Source organism: Anguilla anguilla, chromosome 11 (assembly GCF_013347855.1).
Source record: "Anguilla anguilla isolate fAngAng1 chromosome 11, fAngAng1.pri, whole genome shotgun sequence".
In the NCBI taxonomy this organism is placed as follows: Eukaryota; Metazoa; Chordata; class Actinopteri; order Anguilliformes; family Anguillidae; genus Anguilla; species Anguilla anguilla.
Window position 1 is genome coordinate 298,767 of NC_049211.1, and position 21,138 is coordinate 319,904.

Consider the following 21,138-nt stretch of genomic DNA (forward strand, 5'->3'; position numbering starts at 1 on the left):
AAGAACAGCAAGAAAAAAGGCAAGTTACTCAGATTCGAAGCACTGTCTGGAAGTCATCCATTTGAACTTGCTAAATCTAGGCATGCCATTAGAAGTACTGATAGCAAAAATTAGGCCAAATTACAAGAAACAATATTGGCTCACACAAATTCAACAAGTAAATATAATACTGCAATTTCAGCACTGTTCAGTCTAATTGGTGAGTACTGGATCGATTAAGGACTATTGATTCCAAGCGCAATACAGTCGGCATAAACAATCGCTACCTTTCCCTTTAAATGCTTTGACACACTTTCAACAGTCACAGCATTTAAAGGGGTCGCCTCAACCCGGGGGTTCGAATGTGAACAATGAAATGAAACAGTGAAAATGCGTTCGCTAGAAATCCGAGCGCTTTAGAAATAGTTTAACTGCATCTGAGCGAGTATCGCGGAAGAGCCTCAGACCAGCGGTCTCAGGAGGCCGGACAGGTACTGTTATTTTTACTCTTACTTCGACAGTTCCTGGCTCGATATTTCACTTTCGCAGAATGCTGACCTATTTTTTCAAGAAGGGGAAATTATTCAGATAAAGCAAGGGAGAAGGCTGTTCAACCGTAACGTCTTACAAGTTATGCTGACACATTTGTTTATGTGTCGTTTTATTGTCATCGAGATATTTTGCAAAATAAGGGAGACTATCTAATGCTGTAAATGATTGATCCGGGGCATTAGCCATGAACCGCTGAGAATAGAATATACACTTGTGTTTTTTCTGTTTTCATTTCTGTAACACTTAAAAAACCGAACGGATTAGGTCGAGAATTCTTGTTTCTGCACGCAGTCATAAATCGAGTCAATCGCATATGAAATATTTCTTGAGAGAAATAAATATAATTATAAAAATCAACCCGTGTATTAAAGGAACGTCTCTTTCCGCCGCCGTTTGCATTAACCACGCATTTTGTATTTATTTTTCAAATGAAAATATCTTTGGGGTATTGTACATCTAACACTGAATTAGCTCAACATAGGCTAGCCCGCTGCAGTTAAAGTGCAATTCCATAGATCTAGTGTCAGCCTATTTTTATATAGTCAATGGTGTCAACGCCGCGGTTTTCTCTCTATAACCTAAAACATGAATGTTTGAAATGGGGAAACTAAGGAAAGTTTTTTGTTTTTCCTTTTGCTCCCGACTGGATGTGAGTGTTTCTGACTTGCTGTTGAGCAAGACGCACTTGCTGCTGCATACAGTTCACTGTGCAGTGCTCACAGGGATAAAGTTAATCCTGGTTCAAACATTAAGTCCCCTGTATCCTACCGGTAGGCTACACGCCAAAAGTCTATGTACACCAAAAAGTAAATAAACATCTGGCAAACAACTAAAAAAGGCAGTACATATAACTTAAGAATAAGGCAATTGTTTTTTAAATGTCAAACGAATTTAGAGCAATGTGCAGTTCATATAATGGGAATAGTTCATTCTATTAAAATAGTTTATTCTATTATCTAGTTGTAAGTTTGCTTGGTTGAGCTCTGTTCGTATACAGCAGAAGACTAGCTCACTGCGTTTTAATTCCTGTAGAAATTCAGTAGAATCCGGAACTCGAACGTTCTGGCTGTCGTGCTGCAGCGCAGCAGTGTTTGCCAAACGGCCTTTGTCCCGAAGGTCGATTGTCTACTCAATCTGTTTTTGGAAAGCCGCTCTAGTTAGGAGCTGTTGGAAATGCAGGCGTGTTGATTGTGAACGTATTTTTCATGATGCATGGTCATAAATAATCTGTCAGGCATCGCTGCCCCTAAATATCAGACCATCATAGATGAGAGGGACGTTTGTAAAAACCTAAATTTTCTCTGAAAACACGCTTGTATGCTCATGCGCAGGACCACTGAGATCAGGCTGTACCCTCCCCCACCCTGTGGCCTATTGAATAACTGAAGGGCACAGAGAGAGAGAAACGTTCCTGCTCTGCTCTGGGTGTCCCCATCACTCTCCTGTCTGTTCCTGTTCTGCTCTGGGTGTCCCCATCACTGTCCTGTCTGTCTCTGCTCTGCTCTGGGTGTCCCCATCACTGTCCTGTCTGTCTCTGCTCTGCTCTGGGTGTCTCCATCACTGTCCTGTCTGTCTCTGCTCTGCTCTGGGTGTCTCCATCACTGTCCTGTCTGTCTCTGCTCTGCTCTGGGTGTCTCTGTCACCGTCCTGTCTGTCCCTGCTGTGGGTGTCTCCATCACTCTCCTGTTTCTGGGGCATGTGGCTGTGCTTGTGTTCAAAGGCTTGATGATTCTGTGCAGGTGAATCAAACCTGTGACTATTTCTGTCTCTACAGTAAGCCAAATAAGGGGGACAGTCTGTAGGGAATGGGCTTCAGTGTGTCAGTGCTGTCTCAGTCTGTCAGTGCACTCCCAGTGTGTCTGTTCTTTCTGAGTGTGTCAGTGTGTCTGTTCTTTCCCAGTGTGTCAGTGCTGTCTCAGTGTATCAGTGTGTCTGTTATTTCTCAGTGTGTCAGTGCTGTCAGTGTGTCTTCTTTCTCAGTGTGTCAGTGCTGTCTCAGTGTGTCAGTGTGTCTTTTCTTTCTCAGTGTGTCAGTGCTGTCTCAGTGTATCAGTGTGTCTGTTCTTTCTCAGTGTCAGTGCTGTCTCGGAGTATCAGTGTGTCTGTTCTTTCTGAGTGTGTCAGTATGTCTTTTCTTTCTCAGTGTGTCAGTGCTGTCTCAGTGTGTCAGTGTGTCTGTTCTTTCTCAGTGTGTCAGTGCTGTCTCAGTGTATCAGTGTGTCTGTTTCACAGTGTGTCAGTGCTGTCTCAGTGAGTCAATGTGTCTGTTCTGTCTCAGTGTGTCAGTGCTGTCTCAGTGTATCAGTGTGTCTGTTTCACAGTGTGTCAGTGCTGTCTCAGTGAGTCAATGTGTCTGTTCTGTCTCAGTGTGTCAGTGCTGTCTCAGTGTATCAGTGTGTCTGTTTCACAGTGTGTCAGTGCTGTCTCAGTGAGTCAGTGTGTCTGTTCTGTCTCAGTGTGTCAGTGCTGTCTCAGTGTATCAGTGTGTCTGTTTCACAGTGTGTCAGTGCTGTCTCAGTGAGTCAATGTGTCTGTTCTGTCTCAGTGTGTCAGTGCTGTCTCAGTGTATCAGTGTGTCTGTTTCACAGTGTGTCAGTGCTGTCTCAGTGAGTCAGTGTGTCTGTTCTGTCTCAGTGTGTCAGTGCTGTCTCAGTGTATCAGTGTGTCAGTGCTGTCTCAGTGAGTCAGTGTTGTCTTGTGTAGCAGGTGACGTTGGTGATGGACATGGACTTGCTCAACCTGCTCCTGGTTGCAGGGGGGACACTGGCCCTCCCCATTCTAGCCTTTGCGGCCTCCTTCTTCTTCTGGCCCTCTGCCCTCATTAAGGTCTACTACTGGTAAGGTTAAAGGTCAGAGGTCACCTTACCCATCCCAGCAGGAAGCAAAGATGCAGTGACAGTACGGGATCAGCCAGACTGCAGTGCTGCTGGGAGCTCAGCACTACCACACCTGATTCAGCCAATCAGCACAGACCTGACCGGCTGGATCCGCTGTGTTATGGGTGCACTGAAACCGTAATGAACCTGTGCTTAAAGCTCACTGAGCCTGTGAACAGGACTGTGCTGACTATTCACTGTGCCCACACTGAGCCTGTGAACAGGACTGTGCAGACTATTCGCTGTGTCCACACTGAGCCTGTGAACCGGACTGTGCTGACTATTCACTGTGCCCACACTGAGCTTGTGAACAGGACTGTGTCCACACTGAGCCTGTGAACAGGACTGCACAGACTATTCACTGTGCCCACACTGAGCCTGTGAACAGGACTGTGCTGACTATTCACTGTGCCCACACTGAGCCTGTGAACAGGACTGTGCAGACTATTCACTGTGCCCACACTGAGCTTGTGAACAGGACTGTGTCTACACTGAGCCTGTGAACAGGACTGTGCTGACTATTCACTGAGCCCACACTGAGCCTGTGAAAAGGACTGTGGCCACACTGAGCCTGTGAACAGGACTGTGCTGACTATTCACTGTGCCCACACTGAGCCTGTGAACAGGACTGTGCACAGACTATTGTATCACTGTGCCCACACTGAGCCTGTGAACAGGACTGTGGCCACACTGAGCCTGTGAACAGGACTGTGCACAGACTATTGTATCACTGTGCAGGGGTTCGAACAGGATTCACAGCATCATACATACTTTATAAACATGTCAAGCAGTTGTGAATAATGTTTTATTAAAACTTTGGTATACATTAGGTTGCAGCCACTTTACAACTTGACTTTGATTCCAAAAGTAAATTTATGTGGTTATATTCCTGTTTGAATTTAGTTTTTGTATCTATAGGTGGTTTTGACCTGGTTCTGTTAGGTCATGGGATGGAAATATTCTAGTTGAACATGAATAATGAAGAAAAGGCCAAAGACTGTCTGTCTTGAAACATACCATCCTTTGTGCATATAATAAGAACCATGTATCCATTTTTAAAAAAATGATTTTGTTTTGTTTTTGTATTTTGTTGCATTCATATGTGTATGTAAATACTCATGTGAATGTGAAATGCAGTATGTATATACACATGTGTGTGCAATGCTGTATGTATATACTGTGATTACATGTGTTTGTGTGGTTTGTGCAATAACGCCCCCTGCTGTTATACTGAGGTACTGGAGGCGGACGCTGGGGATGCAAGTGCGGTATGCTGACTGCGGGGGTTACCGCTTCTGTTACTCCGTCCGGGGCAAGCCGGGGACACGCCCCTCCGTCCTCATGCTGCACGGATTCTCCGCCCACAAGGACTTGTGGCTGTCTGTGGTCAAGGTATGATCAGTCCATCACAGACCTGGGAACAGACCCGATCTGTTGATGAATGATTTGATGTAGTGTAGAGGGCGCAGGGGAGTTTATGGTGTGTTTGACTGTAGCTCTGTTGTACCTGCCGGGCTGTAGCATGCTTCCTTTGCAGTGGAATTCTGACACTGTGGTGCAATGTGTTGATTAGTCATGTCTGTGTGCCTCCTGTGCAGTTCCTCCCAAAACACCTGCACCTGCTGTGTGTGGACATGCCCGGGCACGGGGGCACGACCCGCACCTGCACCGATGACTACTCCATCCAGGGCCAGGTGCGCAGGCTACACCAGGTGGGTGTGGAGGAGCCAGGCAGGCTGCCCCATCTGCCAGACTACATCACCATCTGAATGCTACCCCTCCCCCAATCTGCTCTGGTTCTGAATGCAGGCTGTATTGTCACTTTGCTGTGGTTCTAAATGTAGGCTGTTCTGTGGTTCTAAATGCAGGCTGTGCTGTGGTTCTAAATGCAGACTGTGCTTTCACTGTTCTGTGGTTCTAAATGCAGGCTGTGCTTTCACTGTTATGTGGTTCTAAATGCAGGCTGTGCTGTGGTTCTAAATGCAGGCTGCTCTGTGGTTCTAAATGCAGGCTGTTCTGTGGTTCTAAATGCAGGCTGTGCTGTCACTGTGCTATGGTTCTAAATGCAGGCTGCTCTGTGGTTCTAAATGCAGGCTGTGTTGTCACTGTTCTGTGGTTCTAAATGTAGGCTGCTCTGTGGTTCTAAATGCAGGCTGTGCTGTGGTTCAAATGCAGGCTGTGCTGTGGTTCTAAAGGCAGGCTGCTCTGTGGTTCTAAATGCAGGCTGCTCTGTGGTTCTACATGCAGGCTGTGCTGTCACTGTGCTGTGGTTCTAAATGCAGGCTGCTCTGTGGTTCTAAATGCAGGCTGTGTTGTCACTGTTTTGTGGTTCTAAATGCAGGCTGCTCTGTGTTTGTTCCCAGTTTGTTGAGAGCATTCGCTTGAATAAGAAGCCTTTCCACCTGGTGGGCAGCTCCATGGGGGGTAGTGTGGCAGGGGTGTACGCTGCCTGTTACCCCACCCACATCTTCGGCCTCACACTCATCTGCCCTGCAGGTGTGTGTGTCTGTGTGTGTGTGTATGTCTGTATCTATGTGTGTGTGTCTGAGTGTGTGTGTGTGTGTGTGTGTCTGAGTGTGAGGTGAGTAAGTGTGAGTAAGTGTGGAGTGGAGTGGAGTGGAGTGGAGTGGAGTGGAGTGGAGTGGAGTGGAGTGGGTGAGTGAGTGAGTGAGTGAGTGGGTGAGTGGGTGGGTGGGTGAGTGAGTGAGTGAGTGAGTGAGTGAGTGAGTGAGTGAGTGAGTGAGTGAGTGAGTGAGTGAGTGAGTGAGTGAGTGAGTGAGTGAGTGAGTGAGTGAGTGAGTGAGTGAGTGAGTGAGTGAGTGAGTGAGTGAGTGAGTGAGTGAGTGAGTGAGTGAGTGAGTGAGTGAGTGAGTGAGTGAGTGAGTGAGTGAGTGAGTGAGTGAGTGAGTGAGTGAGTGAGTGAGTGAGTGAGTGAGTGAGTGAGTGAGTGAGTGAGTGAGTGAGTGAGTGAGTGAGTGAGTGAGTGAGTGAGTGAGTGAGTGAGTGAGTGAGTGAGTGAGTGAGTGAGTGAGTGAGTGAGTGAGTGAGTGAGTGAGTGAGTGAGTGAGTGAGTGAGTGAGTGAGTGAGTGAGTGAGTGAGTGAGTGAGTGAGTGAGTGAGTGAGTGAGTGAGTGAGTGAGTGAGTGAGTGAGTGAGTGAGTGAGTGAGTGAGTGAGTGAGTGAGTGAGTGAGTGAGTGAGTGAGTGAGTGAGTGAGTGAGTGAGTGCTCGCTCGCTCTCAGATCACTGGCTGTACCTGTGACCCCCCAGGGCTGAGGTGTCCTGCTGAAAGCAGGTTTGTGAAGCAGCTGCAGGCTCTGCAGAGGGCGGGGGTGTCCCAGGGCATCCCCCTCATCCCCAGCACTCCACAAGAGATGGACGACATGCTCCAGCTCTGCTCCTACGTCCGCTTCAAGATCCCTCAGCAGGTCAGTCTGGGGTGGGGTTCCAGCCACGCCTCCCCTTGCCCCCCCTTCCATCCCATTGCTTGTCACCACCAAAGGGTGGAGTTGGTCTGTGTGGCTGTCATAACCAATAAGGGCACCATTTTTATGCGCAGGTGTAGTAGGAAATGAAGTCGCAGTTCTTTTCTGCAGCTGGATAAACAAATGAGTGCAAAGTTTAGTCGTTTCTGCAGTTGATTTGTTTTCTTTGTGCTTGTTGTCGCTGCCAGATTCTCCAGGGCCTGGTGGATGTGCGGCTTCCACACAATGACTTCTACAGGGATGGTGGGTCTGCTCTGCCTGGCATGGGCTAACTGTTCAGTTTCAACAGCTTGGGCAGATTTTTCTTAAACAAACTGTAAAGTTTGACAAAGGCGCTTTCTGATTTATAAAACGGACACACAGGACTGTTACAGAATGTTCCGGCTGGGATTTCTGTTGGACTCCTGATGCACAGTAGTTTAAGTCACTCCAGGTCTTGCCAGGAGCAGGTCTTTAACTTGCCTGGTGGTGGTATACTACCCTGCCTGGGGTTAGACATGGACTGGCTCAAACCGCAGTGGCTTTCCTCCCTGTGCAGAGTCAAAGCAGAAAGTCATAAAATGAGCTGCACCTACTTTCAGCGACTGAGGGGTGCAGCAATCAAACTGCAGATCTTTCCCTGCTTTCCACATTCTGTCTCTCTCTCTTTCTCTCTCTCCCTCCCTCTGTCCCTCTAGTTTTTATGAAGATTGTTGGGGAGGACTCCAGACACTGCCTGCATGATCACATGCACCAGATCACTGCACCACTGCAGGTCATCTGGGGAAAGCAGGATCAGGTAGGACTGGCTGTGTCCGAATCAGCCTCCTAACTACTGTGTCCTCAAAGTGTGTTCTGTCTACCAAGCTGTCGGGGGAAGGGGCGGTCCAGGAGCATGCTCACAGGCCTCTCTATTGCCCTCAGGTGATGGATGTGTCGGGCGCGGCTGTGCTGGTGGAGGCAGTCCCAGGCTGCCAGGTGGAGTTGCTGGAGAACTGCGGCCACTCTGTGGTGATGGAGAGACCGCGCAAAACCGCCAAACTCATCATGGACTTCATCTGTGTGCAGCAGGGCATCGACAGCACCAGCAGCAAGAAGCTGTCCTGAGAGCAGTGGAGGGGGGTCTGGGGCAGGGGCTCAAATGTGCTGCACATTCCCTTAGTTTGTGAATAACGATTCTGTTCCTGATTCTGTTCATCTGGTCTCTCAGGGAGTTGTTTCTCTTTAGGATGACATGAACAATAAAAGCCCTGCACTATGGCTATGTAGCTTTCAGACACCAGTGTGGTTATCTGCCTATTCATTACAACCGTAATTCCAATAATTATGTTTCTAATTATGTGTGTGTATATATACACTCTGTTGCCATGTAAAGTACACCTGCTAGTTAACGCAAATAGCCTGCACCTGAATATGAAGAGGTTTAGTTTAGTTGGTGTTCAACCAAACGTTAGGATGGGTGGTCTAAGCATGATCAAAGCAACTTAAACTGTGGTGTGATTGTTGGTGCCAGACATAGTGGTTCCAGCATCTCAGGAACAGCTGCACTCCTGGGATTTTTACACTCAAGAGTCTCTAGAGTTTACAGAAAATGGCGAGATGAAGATCATTGCCATAGGGACTTGCTATCTGAACTTAAATAGATCCTGTGAATTCTGTGTAAATCAGAAATGCTGGGAATCTTCATGGGTCCTATTGGACAATCTGTGTCAATTCCAGGTCTAGACCTACGTATCCTTCTAATTCCTTATAAATAAAAGAACAAAGCTGTTTCTTACACAATATCGTGTCCGAATTGACGTATTGTGCAAATGGTCGCTTGAAAACTGAAATAACTGCTTTTTAAAAATGTAAAAACATGGGTTTTGTCTATCGTAGGGCGTTCTGTTGCGCTGATTCACATAATTCACTGAAGACTCCTACTGCTGAGCGATTCGCATGTTGTACAGATCTGTGAATTTTCGCGAGCAGAATGATTTCGGATAATACTGCAGACTTTACTCGTAACATTCTGTATCCGTCACAGAGGCGTTATTTCAAGTGAGAACACGAGCAAAATCACTTAATCAAACATCCTGTGTCCAGCGGCAAACTCCCGGTACTTTAAGTTGAACAAATCTACCAATCCATAGATACATTCTATTCATCTGCGAAGAATCTACATTGACCCCTGTCGTCACTTCCTTTGACGACGACACACCCCCTTCCGACAACCAATGAAGTGATTCAGGTCCGGTGTGAATCTGGTACTGTTCTTGTGTATCTACACGCTGTTGATATTGTAAGAATAAACAGAATGTCCACAATGTATTTTTTAATGTAAGAGTCAACCGACCAACATCAATAATAACACGTCGTGTCTGCTTTCTGTAAGTTTATTTGTTCATCTTTAACTGTGCTTTCGACCAGCATGCGAGACAGCACACTAATACAAACACCCGTTGTATTTCGTGTTCAATTTGAAGAACTTTTCGAATCAGAGAAGTCTTTTGCCCACTAGCTTGTAGCTCCACTTCAGTCTTACAGAGAGTGCGTTTCTTGTTTTATGGTACTTACAATATTATTTCATAACATTCAAATGGTCATGGGTAGCCCTAATGACCCAATGCTTTCCCAGAAGTATGCTGCCAATGACAGTAGGTTATATCAACTCGGTTGCATTGTATCTCGACACTGTTGGTTTGGAAGTAACGTTAGCTACCGCCAGCGACTCTGCTTCTGCTTTTACAGTTAATAACCTATTCTATTTGCCAAACTGACACACATGAATAGCTCCCTGCTGTTGTTTTAAATTGTTTCAAAGTGCTTAGAGCAAATTGGCATGAGTCGCCCTTGCGAAGAAGATGGGTCTGCGGTGATATGGTATAGACTCTAGTGCAAAGGCGCATTCGGCGCTCCTCTCTGATTTATTTATTTTATTTTTTGCAAGGCTCTGTACAGAGACGCCTATCTCGTTTACAGACAGACTCCACGTTGACGGTTCCAAACGTTACATCATCACAGCGCTCGGTAGTATGTAAAAAGAGCAAGGCATTGTCGATACATTTTAGTGGAAAGTAAGTAGGCTCCGTACAACGGATTACGACATAAATTTAACTTGCGCGTTCAGGAGGTAAAGTGAAATTTGACACTGTAATAATAACCTTTTTCCTTCTCCTTAAATTAGTGGTGAAATTATATAGGGCATTTGGCATAATTTCTGATCAGTCCAGAGGGAGTCATGCCCTGCTAGCCTCTCAAGCGGTTTATTTATGTTTCGTATTTTAACTGATCTGAACAGTTTCCACATAAAACTGTTAAACAGCCTACACACTGAGTGCGGTCGAGAGAACTGAATCATAAGCACTTTGATGGAGAGCAGGCTCATGTTAGCGTTAAGGTTGATCAATTTCATTTCCTGTCTTTTGAGGCTTTTGGTAAATACAGACATTTCGCTTAAAAGTTTTTTGTGATTGATACAGTATTATGTATTAAGTGCCATGTATGAGCAGTAGAGGGTAGTAGCAAGCGTCTTCTGTTTGATGAGTCAGCAGAAACAAGCCTACCAAGGCACCAGGCTCCAGAGAGGGCCTGCTTAAAGGGTGCAGTAAGGTTGTTGAAACACTTTTGTTTATATTTGGTAAATATGTTTATATTTCATAAGTAACCGTGTTCAGGCTGTACTCACTGTGTTTATAATGTGTAGCAATGTTCTGGCTGTACTCGCAGTGTTTATGATCTGTAACAGTGTTCAGACTGTACTCACTGTGTTTATAATCAGCTTTTCACTGTTTCTGATTGGTTTTGTGCAGAAACCGCTGCAGACTGGAGCCTGCCGGTTACCTAGGTAACAGCAGAGGCAGTACGAGACCAGAGCAGCACTGAAACTGTCAGATGGCCTGGAGAGGTTGTGTCCTGCGCCGGCAGCTCAGAGATGTCTACCAAACTGTTGCCCCGGTTACGGTTAGCACGGCTACCATCAGCCGAATTAAAGAATCTCAGAGGCGGTTCCTCCATGTGGGAGAGCGGGCCTCTCTCACCAAGGCCTTCAGTGCCAGGGACGTGGCCACTTTTGCTGAGCTGACAGGGGACATGAACCCCATCCACCTGGACCCTGCCTACGCCAAGACCACATCCTTCGAGAGCCCCATCGTGCACGGGGTGCTGATTAACGGGCTGATCTCTGCGGTGCTGGGCACGGAGATGCCAGGCAGTGGCTGCATATTCCTGTATCAGGAGATCCACTTCCCGGCCCCCCTCTACGTGGGAGAGGAGGTGCTGGCTGAAGCGGAGGTGAAGAAGATTAAGATGTCCTTCGCTCTCATTTCTGTCTCTTGTTCGGTGAAGGACAAAGTAGTGATGAAAGGAGAGGTGATGGTGATGGTGCCAGAAAAGAAAAAAGGATGAGTCCAAGACCGAGTCCGAGACTGAGTCCGAGTCTGAGAGTCTGAGACTAAGACTGCCACTCCTCTTTTTGTTGAGTTCTGTAGGTGTTTGTTTAGTGTGTTAAGGGCAAAATCAACAAACCTTTGCTTTAAAATACTGTAACCTCCCCTCCTCCATGTAAATCTAAAATGCTTTGAATATTTGTAATGATTATCTAGGCTTAATAAATCTTCTGTCCCCAGTACATTTCTACATTTTTCTTTGCAATACAAAAGCTATATATGGCCACAGTTAGCACTGGCTCGGTCTGCATTTGATATGAGACCACAGAGCTCATCCATGCACTAGAATAATACCTTAACTGATACCAGATCATGGGGCCCATCCACACACTGCAATGAAACGTTAACAGATACCAGACTGTGGGGTCCGTCCACACACTGAAACAGTGCCTTAAAAGATACCAGACCATGGGGCCCATCCATGTACCAGAACAGTGCCTTAACAGATACCAGACCCTGGGGCCCATCCATGCACTGGAACAGAGCCTTTACAGATCCCAGACCATGGGGCCCATCCATGCACTGGAACAGAGCCTTTACAGATACCAGACTGTGGGGCCCATCCACACACTGGAACAGTGCCTTAACAGATACCAGACCATGGGGCCCATCCATACACTAGAACAGAGCCTTTACAGATACCAGACTGTGGGGCCCATCCACACACTGGAACAGTGCCTTAACAGATACCAGACCATGGGGCCCATCCATGCACTGGAACAGAGCCTTTACAGATACCAGACTGTGGGGCCCATCCACACACTGGAACAGTGCCTTAACAGATACCAGACCATAGGGCCCATCCATGCACTGGAACAGAGCCTTTACAGATACCAGACCATGGGGCCCATCCATGTACCAGAACAGTGCCTTAACAGATACCAGACCCTGGGGCCCATCCATGTACCAAAACAGTGCCTTAACAGATCCCAGACCCTGGGGCCCATCCATGCACTGGAACAGAGCCTTTACAGATCCCAGACCATGGGGCCCATCCATGCACTGGAACATAGCCTTTACAGATATCAGACTGTGGGGCCCATCCACACATTGGAACAGTGCCTTTACAGATACCAACCATGGTGTCAGTGTTATAGTATAGATATATATCGCTGATGACAAAACTTGACAAAAAAATAATTTAAAAAAGTTTGGTTGATTGCAGTTGTGTTTTCTGCAGAATGACACGCTCATTCAGTGTCACGTAACCCTCAAGTGTCTTCATGGAGCTACAAATAATGTCTTCAAAAAAGAACATGAATTCACACATTGCAATTGTCTATTTAAAAAAATAAAATCATGTAATGTTGCTTCAAGATTCCGTGGAATGAGTGTTTATAGAAGCTTTAAATGGTGTGTTCACATTTACATCCGTACACCGGAAATGATGAAACAAACTAATAAGTGCACAATCACAACAATTTTCAGTTCACAAAATTTAATCAATGACTTGATTGTTGCTGATTTATTTTTTATTGCCATGTTAAGACTGCTGACAAGCTATAAATAGCCTACATAATATAACCATAACGAAGAGAACATAGACAAGCTTCTGCTTTCTACTGAAATAGTCCAACATAGCATAACATAATGATGAGGACAGGCCATTCAGCCGAACAATGCTCACCATTTTCCTACCACTAAAGGGTACCTAGCGCGTGCTTTACCTACACACTAGATAGTATCCAGCACCGTATCAAGCCTGGTCTTAAAAACCTCCAGTTTCTGCCTCAGCTACATAACCTGGCAAGCTATTCCACACAGCGGCTACTCCCTGTGTGTGAAGAAATGCTTCCTGATATCTGCACGGAATTTACCTTTTGCTAATTTCCATTTATGTCCCCCCATTCTACTGACAGAGTTCAACCGGAAGAATCTCTCGTAGCTCACTTTGTTAATCCCTTTTATTATTTTAAGAGCTTCAATCAACTCACCCCTAAGGCTCCTTTCACTAACTGTGAATAGTTTAAGTCTTAAAGTCTTACCACATAACTTTTATCTTTAGTAAACAATCAATTTAGCTGCCCATCTTTGAACCTTTTTAATAAAACTAACAGTGGAATGATCACTCGTCCCAAGTGGCTCTGTCACCTCTAAGCTGCAAATTCTGTCAGGATCTTTACATAGCACCAGATCAAGAACTGATTTTCTTCTCGTACGTTGTCTGACATACTGTGACAACCCCCCCCCCCCCCCCCCAAAAAAAAAAACAGTCATTTGCAACATATAGAAATTCTTCCTCACTTTTTCCTTGTCCATGTCCCAATAGTGGGGTAATTGAAGTCACCCATAATAACAGTCCCACCTCCCTCACAAGCTTGATTTATATTTCCAAAGAGCATTGTATTAACACTACTGTCCGAAGTGGGTGGTCTGTAGCATACTTCTATATTAAGGCCTTTCTAATGTTTCCCTATGAACTTAATCCAAATATCCTCGCTAGGCATGAGTTGGTCACACCCCGCTACCCTAAGCCTCTCTTAATTTTACCAGTGTTCTCACTATTGTTGTAGGTTGACAGCTTTCATGTGGGCGGTCTGCACCACCCTATCCTTTGACTCTCTCACCTCCCTGCTCCCCCACCCCAGTCCCTAGTTTTACCCTGTGTATATGCTGGCCCAATGCAGCAGTATCCCTCTGGTTCAGGTGCAGCCCATCACGCTTGCACAGGTCACCCCCATGCTCAAACACTACAAAGCATCACCTATAACAACGACTTTGCTCGTCGATATCTCCTCTCCTTACACAAGGAGCTACAGGACTCAGCCGCTGCAGTCTCGCAGCAGCCGGAGTCCCGGGGAAAGTGTGTGGTTGTCCATATGTGTGCTCTGCAGGCGGACAGGCGGAGCAGCAGAGCATTCATTCAGTCTACTGGTTCCATACGCAGCGACAATTGGCAATTGAATGTAGCCAGTGGATCTGTGAAAAGGTAGGAATACGTTTTACAAAGAACAATTTTATCAGTTAATTTTAACCCGCAGTTTATTAGCAGATGAACTGCATTAAATAAAACGAGGTCCGACGTAGGCAGTTTGCAGTGCTTCAGCTACATAGCCACTTAGCTGCTAACGTCGCGTTATAATTGCGTCTAAGCGGACAGACTTGCAGCATATTAGGCGAGTTCCAGTGCTGCTTGCTTTATATCGCTATTCTATGCCACGTTTTCTGTAGATCAAGCCACTTTGTGTTTATTAAAAGTAACGCTAGCGAGCTAGCTAACGTTAGACAGATAATGGTGGCTGGCTAACTAGCATCAGCTGCCAACGCAGAGGCAATAAATCCATTACGCTAAGCAAAGCAGCCACCTCATCTCGAATAAGCTAATGTTTCTTGTTTGAATAAATAGTCAAAATAGTGTTCTCGATGCAAGGTTACTTCAGCATTTACATCAGACTAACACAGCAGCTGGAGAATAGGTAAGTATACTTGCTAACATTAAATGGAGGTAAAACAACACAAATTATCGCCGCATCTGTGTCCTACGAACGGCACGACACCCAGTACGCGTAATTAATAATAGTAGCCCTGTGTGTAATTCTGGTCTTGTCCTGGGAATAGCACTATAAAGTTATCAGAGAATGTCAAACAGTTGGAATTCTTGAAAATTATTTTGGTCGATATAGCTATCTTTGTTTAGTGGATATAACCGGCTAGCAGCCTACTAAATTAACAAATAGGAAATGTTCCAAAAATCAGACTGTTGGTGAATCAGTCTTTTTGAATTTAAAACGAGTAAAAATTTAGTTTGAAATATGATCCGTTTTGCAGTTTTCCTCCCGGGGCGTCTTCAAAGTTGGTTCAAGAGATGTAGGTATTAAATGTCAACAACGGAACTGTTTTACTATATACCATTATGGAACTAAGTTTGTGACTCATAGGTTGTGGGTTCAACTTAGTGCTGCCTTGAGCAAAGCATTTAACCTTAATTGCTTCAGCTATATAAACGGATTGTGTGCGAAAGTGTAAACGATATAGGTTGCTCTGGAAAAGTACCGTGCAATGTAAATAAAAGGAAAAGCTATACAATTTTAATCTAGGTTAGAGAATGCAAGGGAGTGATAGACAGACGTGTTGTATTTTTGTTCAGTGCAATGGTCTTTTTGTGTTGGTGCTGTGTGTTACTGTGCGGTTTTTGTGTATTTGCACAGGTGTTAGACACAGGTACAGAGTCTACAGACCAGCAGTCATCGGTACTCTCCCCCCTCCTGGTTTCTAAAAAGCTGCCCAAACCGTGTGGCAAATGGAGAATGGGGGCTGGGGATATATGGTCAGTGTGCCTTCAGTTAAAATCAGGCTCAGTGCAGACATTTAAACATTACATTGCATTACATTACCGCATGTACATTCTGATCTTCTGCTCTAAACCTTATTTTTCCACAGCTGATACAATTACAGAATGTTCTTAAGCAAGCTTATGTAATGCCATGGTTACATGAACTCTATCATAACTGCACCCTGCCTGCTTCAGTCTGACTGGCTGTTGAATGCATTCTGTCCCTGCCCCCCTGATGGATGTGTTCCTCTCCTTGCAGATGACTGATCCAGTCACTCTGAATGTGGGGGGTCACCTGTACACCACCTCCCTGTCCACCCTGCAGCGGTACCCTGACTCCATGCTGGGGGCCATGTTTGGCGGGGATTTCCCCTCCGCCCGCGATGCTCAGGGCCACTATTTTATCGACCGCGATGGCCCGCTGTTCCGCCATGTGCTCAACTTCCTGCGCACGTCAGAGCTCACTCTTCCCACTGACTTCAAGGAGACGGAGCTCCTCCGCAAGGAGGCCGACTTCTACCAGATAGAGCCCCTGATCCAGTGCCTGAGAGACCCCAAACCGCTCTACCCTCTGGATACCTTCGAGCAGGTGGTGGAACTGTCCAGCACCCGCAAGCTCTCCAAGTACTCCAACCCTGTGGCGGTGATCATCACTCAGCTCACCATCACCACCAAGGTACACGCTCTGCTGGAGGGCATCGCCAACAGCTTCACCAAGTGGAACAAGCACATGATGGACACCAGGGACTGCCAGGTGTCCTTCACCTTCGGGCCCTGCGACTACCACCAGGAGGTGTCCCTGCGCGTCCACCTGATGGACTACATCACCAAGCAGGGCTTCACCATCCGCAACACGCGCGTGCATCACATGAGCGAACGGGCCAATGAGAACACAGTCGAGCACCACTGGACGTTCTGCAGGCTGGCCCGCAAGGTGGAGGACTGATGCGCTCTTATGCCACGCCCACTGCCATGGCCAGCGCCACACCCAGCAGTACTGCCGCCGGCAACACAGTCTCGTTGTCATGGGAATCTCCGCCATCAGGAATCCACAGACAGGCTGTCAGGTGTTTTCTGTCTTATTTCACGGAAGAAACAAATGGCATTCCAGGCACCATTAATCATGACAGGAGAAATAAAATAATATGGCTTAAGGTGTTTATCATTTATTGTTTTAAAAAAAACTGCTTTTGTTCTGCATTTTGAAAGATATTTCAAAATGTTGGTATCAATAATGTGCAATCTCCAGTGGAGAGTACTTTGTTGACGGGTTCAGGTAAACTGCAATTTCAGGCAACGTAAGCAAAATCAAGCAAGCCAGTATTTTACTGAACTGTCAACAGAATCGGATGAATGCTTGAGTATTGAGCTGATAGATTGACTAAAGGTCCAGTAACATCATGGGCGTGTGCCAAGAAAATGTTCTATGACAAAATGCATTCCTCTATTTCAGTCCCTTATACAGCCATAGGAGTATTCTACCTGTCTGCACCAGGTAGGGTTTTAATAAGCACAATGTGCAGAACTACATTACCCAGGAATGGCTGTTTCTGCGGTGTTAGCAGTACCCAGTATGAATATTATAGATGTTCTGTTTTGTGCACTGCATGATACATTAAGAGAATATTTTGCATGTGATCTTTACAGAAAAGGTGTCCTCTTTCTGAGCGGTGAAGTATTGAAATGTCATGGCAGCAAGTGTATAAGTCAAACATGAATTAGCCTTTGAGATCTTAAGGCTGTCGGTGTCATTTATAATTATCTCAGTGGTAAAATTTAATGCAGCCTTTCATCAAGTGACAGATTGTCAATGTTAGACAGTTACTGCTCAACAACTAATGAGAGCATTCGTTTTCATCAGCTGTTTTTACAGTTCTGTTTCAGTATAGCATCGTACATAGACAGGGCATTTCATTATTTATTTGTTTCACGGTAAATCATGTCAGTAGAATATGTATCTTAGGTTTGAAATGCAAATAGATTTTCATCATTGTACCCCTACATTGTTAAATAACTTGTGTGCAGAATTGAGACTAGTCCAGAGGAGTTGCCCTTTCAGATGGCTGTTCATTTTAACTTGTGCATGACCACAAGATTTATAAATGTCACCCCATTGCAATGGATTGTGCCCTCCACATTGTAAGGAAACAGGTGAATTCCACATTAAATGTTTAAATGTGTCACTTATAGTGTCAGTGTTTTTATTTTTAAATTGGACATATAAAAGTAAAATCAAGTGTAACATAAATTCACAAGAAACCTCCATAGATTGCAAAGGAGAACCGGCTGTATTTCAGGGGTGTCTCTGACGTGATCTTGAACCTGGAACCAGCAGCAGGCGCTGAGCTTGTGAGGCTGTTGGCTTTTCCAGTGAGGAAAGGCCATACCCAGGTCCACATCAGTCTGATAATTCCTCTGCTACTAGCAACCAGACTGGGAACAGAAGGTGGGGTTGCCACGCCCACTGCCAGCACACCTAGATGGACCCTTACAGAGTTCAAGGACAGTCTATAAAAGCCATTCCCACCAGAACATTTGACTTCAACTGCAAGAACGGTGTTCACACATCTGGAATCAAGTCTGTGAGGCTGTGACTTGCTACAGATTTGCGTTTTAATAAAGTGTGTACACGTCGTTAATCGTCTTCATGCATTTCCCAGAGGACTGTATTTTAACTTGGCTAACAATAGCAATATATACTGAGTATAGCTAGTCAGATGCCTCAGGAGCCCAGTCCTATAGATTGTAATGGACACAACTATAAAATAAACAGCACTATGTTGCCTAGAACTTCAAAAGATTAATATTTGTATGCATCTCAGATTGGTTAAAATGTTACTGGGGCTGCTGAGTGGCTTATCCTGTTAAAGCTACTTTAACTTGCTTTTTTAATAGAAGGTATCGGAACGGTCATGCCTATTAGAAATCACCACCATACACTGTTTATACCCTGAAATTTTGCACTCTAAAGCCAAAGATTCTTGTTTTCAAAACAAAATAGTTCACAATGTGACCCAATAAAATGAGTCAGTTCATGTCGTGAACCAATCAACAATGAGATATACCCTGCGCGTTCACAGTGAGGTAGCTGCGCAACGTCTTCCAGGAAATTGGGTCTTAATTCACCACATGAATGCAGACCCAAATTTCTGACTGGTCAGAAATTCACCCAGTTATCCATCATCTGAGGTCCTCAGGGCAATTGCTCGGGCATCTCTCACACTTCTTCTCAAATGATGGTTGATCCCAGCGGAAATTTGGCCCAATTTTAAAGTTATTTCGTGACATTAGAAGTCGGTTAAAATGGGCTGAAATCATACGATGTATACCTGGCATTAGGTAGTTTACCTAGGCTAGCTAGGTAAGGTGACGTTACCGATCGGACAGATCATGTCAGCTAGAGCCGGCGAGAACCTAGCTTGCCCGCTATTACCTTGCTTGCCCGCTATTGTCTGGTTCAGACTAACGTTACACAAGCTCAGTGTAACTGGTCTGCCATCCTAGACGTGGCAATATTTATGATGATTGTCCGGCAGTGAGACAATCATATTGTGCAGCTTGAACCAGTTCAGGACTAGCACAAACTACGGTAGTCCCTACTACAAACTTTGATGTGCATTCACAATGAGATGTATGGAGAAGCAGGGGAGGTTGGAGGGGGGTTGTCTCTATGTCTCTCTTTCTCTCTCTCTCTCTGTGGTCTGAGCCAACAGGTGTTTTCACAACATTGCAGCCATTGAGAAAGGTGGTTACTGCAGCTTTAAGGCACAGTGTATAGACCCCGCTGGTCTGGTTTCAGTTCCAGTGCAGGCTTCGGCTAGCAGCCCTGCCAGGCCGCGCTAGCATTACCGTGGTGATGCCCCTGTGATGAACGGGTCTGTTTACCCTCTGGTTCAGGTGATGGAAAAGCCTCTTCATAACATGAATAATCCTTTTATTTACAGTCAGGAGCACACAGGTATGCCTCGAGTGTATAAAATCTTTGAGTGAGGATAGAGGATCTTAAAGGTTAAACCGCGGGTGAAAATCAGGGTTTGGGGTGAGTTAGGGCAGTAAGTGGTGTAACTCAATGAGAAGTGTGGAGAGAACAATTCATGCAATTGAATTTGCTAAGAATTGTTTTTAGTAAATCAGAATGTACAGAATTTAATGTTTTTAAGGGCTGAGTGTCTGTGGCTGTTGTGGTTATTTCTGTGGGGAACCCTGAAAAGTGCCAAACTCTTGGTGCTGTATAGGTATGGGGCATGCCCCTGCCAAGGCGTAACTTGGCGGGATGGCATACCTGCCATCCCAATTGCAAACATGACTCCTACATCACTTAAGAAACAACAGAAAATTATGTTTCAAGGGCAATTTTTATGACATGACTCTGTACCACCTACTCGTTTCTGCGTCCAGTAATAACCCTAGAAATCTCATTTCACAAGCAACCAGCTCACTATATTTTGACCACGCCCTTTTTCCACGCCTGAAACCAGAGACTAAAAAATATGGACAAAGCTACTGTGACGTCACCCATTTACTCTCCGTGGGTCTCTAAAACGCGTTTTGAAGCTCAGTGGCGGGCGCGGCCATGTTGTCGATTTGGAGCCAAAACCATAGAGTTAAGCGGCTTGTGATTTTTACAATGTGATTGACAGTCCGGTGCGGAAAAGCCCATCAACCTGAACGAACGATTGCAGAACGAACTTGAGGCTAGCTGACTGTCTGCCGTTATGTTTTAAAATATATTATCAAATGTTTACGGAGTTTAATTTCCATCCGTGACTGTACTGTGTCATGTAATCACGTTATATGTATGACAATAATACAATTATGTTCAGTTATCTTCAATTTATGTTTCTCAGCAAAACGAATATGCTTAGCTAGCATATCAGCTTGCCAGTGAGCTAGGTAGGCTATCTGTGGTTAGCTCACGCATTAGCAATATGAACCACAGGGGAAGAACATCGACTACACTGATGGTCAATCAATCAGAGATGTGTAGGTTACTGGTGATTTGACTAGGCTAATTTTCGTATAACTGTCCGGTAGACCTGCTGTTAACCGAGCAAGTTATCGTCGTAGGTTTTCGGCACAGTCAGTAACTGCTACTAGCTAGGCTACTCCATCGCCGTTTGTGGTGTTCACTTGCTGGGTGACGCTAGCTGACCGATCGTTCGCAAGTCACTTTCTACCGAATAAAAATTAACACTGTCAGCGGTGATTAACAAATCTACCAAGTATTTTAATAACTGATCTGCAGGCGTGTAAATATGACAACGCACTTTGTACAGCACGTTTTCCACCTGGTGCATGAAGACAAAAATAATGTACATTGAATTTCTAATTATTATTAGGCTATTTTTTTCTTCTTCTTGTAAATCATCAAAACCAATGGAGAAAAGCCAATATACGCAAGGAGCCCCCAGGACCGATTCTGAGAACCACTGTCTTAAAATACTCTTGTCGGTCTCTTAAATGCTAAAAACATGTTCCTTTCTAAATGCCAGTCTTACAAAGATGGTTAATTTTGTTAAATTCTGTGTGTGTGATTTCATCGTGTGTTGTATGTTATTCAGCAAATAA

The 21,138-nt window shown here is 45.2% G+C and overlaps 3 protein-coding genes across 9 annotated transcripts; all 3 read left to right on the forward strand.

The window, feature by feature from the left end:
* The first annotated feature begins 290 nt into the window (after window positions 1-290).
* abhd6b (abhydrolase domain containing 6, acylglycerol lipase b) lies at window positions 291-8,152 on the forward strand. Of its 2 annotated transcripts, none has more exons than XM_035383380.1 (9): window positions 291-470; window positions 3,235-3,368; window positions 4,643-4,799; window positions 5,006-5,119; window positions 5,771-5,903; window positions 6,677-6,834; window positions 7,080-7,134; window positions 7,569-7,669; window positions 7,795-8,149. In XM_035383380.1, exons 2-9 carry the CDS (start codon window positions 3,250-3,252, stop codon window positions 7,975-7,977), a joined length of 1,020 nt encoding a protein of 339 aa, XP_035239271.1. In that variant the 5' UTR covers window positions 291-470; window positions 3,235-3,249; the 3' UTR covers window positions 7,978-8,149. The 2 variants fall into 2 exon arrangements, with proteins under 2 accessions (XP_035239271.1, XP_035239272.1); XM_035383381.1 differs by having other exon boundaries at window positions 459-470; window positions 3,238-3,368; window positions 7,795-8,152.
* An 882-nt stretch (window positions 8,153-9,034) lies between these two features.
* On the forward strand, window positions 9,035-11,481 carry LOC118208575 (hydroxyacyl-thioester dehydratase type 2, mitochondrial-like). Of its 3 annotated transcripts, none has more exons than XM_035383392.1 (2): window positions 9,035-9,116; window positions 10,662-11,481. In XM_035383392.1, exon 2 carries the CDS (start codon window positions 10,744-10,746, stop codon window positions 11,254-11,256), a length of 513 nt encoding a protein of 170 aa, XP_035239283.1. In that variant the 5' UTR covers window positions 9,035-9,116; window positions 10,662-10,743; the 3' UTR covers window positions 11,257-11,481. The 3 variants fall into 3 exon arrangements, with proteins under 3 accessions (XP_035239283.1, XP_035239281.1, XP_035239282.1); XM_035383390.1 differs by having other exon boundaries at window positions 9,074-9,239; XM_035383391.1 differs by lacking the exon at window positions 9,035-9,116 and adding an exon at window positions 9,612-9,926.
* Window positions 11,482-13,883: 2,402 nt separating this feature from the next.
* kctd6b (potassium channel tetramerization domain containing 6b) lies at window positions 13,884-17,753 on the forward strand. Of its 4 annotated transcripts, XM_035383388.1 has the most exons (4): window positions 13,888-14,226; window positions 15,066-15,104; window positions 15,446-15,564; window positions 15,830-17,753. In XM_035383388.1, exons 3-4 carry the CDS (start codon window positions 15,538-15,540, stop codon window positions 16,514-16,516), a joined length of 714 nt encoding a protein of 237 aa, XP_035239279.1. In that variant the 5' UTR covers window positions 13,888-14,226; window positions 15,066-15,104; window positions 15,446-15,537; the 3' UTR covers window positions 16,517-17,753. The 4 variants fall into 4 exon arrangements, with proteins under 4 accessions (XP_035239280.1, XP_035239279.1, XP_035239277.1 ...); XM_035383386.1 differs by lacking the exon at window positions 15,066-15,104 and having other exon boundaries at window positions 13,889-14,226; XM_035383387.1 differs by lacking the exons at window positions 13,888-14,226; window positions 15,066-15,104 and adding an exon at window positions 14,237-14,713.
* Window positions 17,754-21,138: the final 3,385 nt, after the last annotated feature.

What these genes read in the sequence shown, in the direction of transcription:
- abhd6b (XM_035383380.1), top strand. Translation starts at nt 3,250, where the DNA reads ATGGACATGGACTTGCTCAACCTGCTCCTGGTTGCAGGGGGGACACTG. An exon ending in CTCATTAAGGTCTACTACTG is followed by an intron (nt 3,369 to 4,642) that starts GTAAGGTTAAAG and finishes TGTTATACTGAG; the next exon opens with GTACTGGAGGCGGACGCTGG. An exon ending in GCTTCAAGATCCCTCAGCAG is followed by an intron (nt 6,835 to 7,079) that starts GTCAGTCTGGGG and finishes TGTCGCTGCCAG; the next exon opens with ATTCTCCAGGGCCTGGTGGA.
- LOC118208575 (XM_035383392.1), top strand. Translation starts at nt 10,744, where the DNA reads ATGGCCTGGAGAGGTTGTGTCCTGCGCCGGCAGCTCAGAGATGTCTAC.
- kctd6b (XM_035383388.1), top strand. Translation starts at nt 15,538, where the DNA reads ATGGAGAATGGGGGCTGGGGATATATG. An exon ending in ATGGGGGCTGGGGATATATG is followed by an intron (nt 15,565 to 15,829) that starts GTCAGTGTGCCT and finishes CTCTCCTTGCAG; the next exon opens with ATGACTGATCCAGTCACTCT.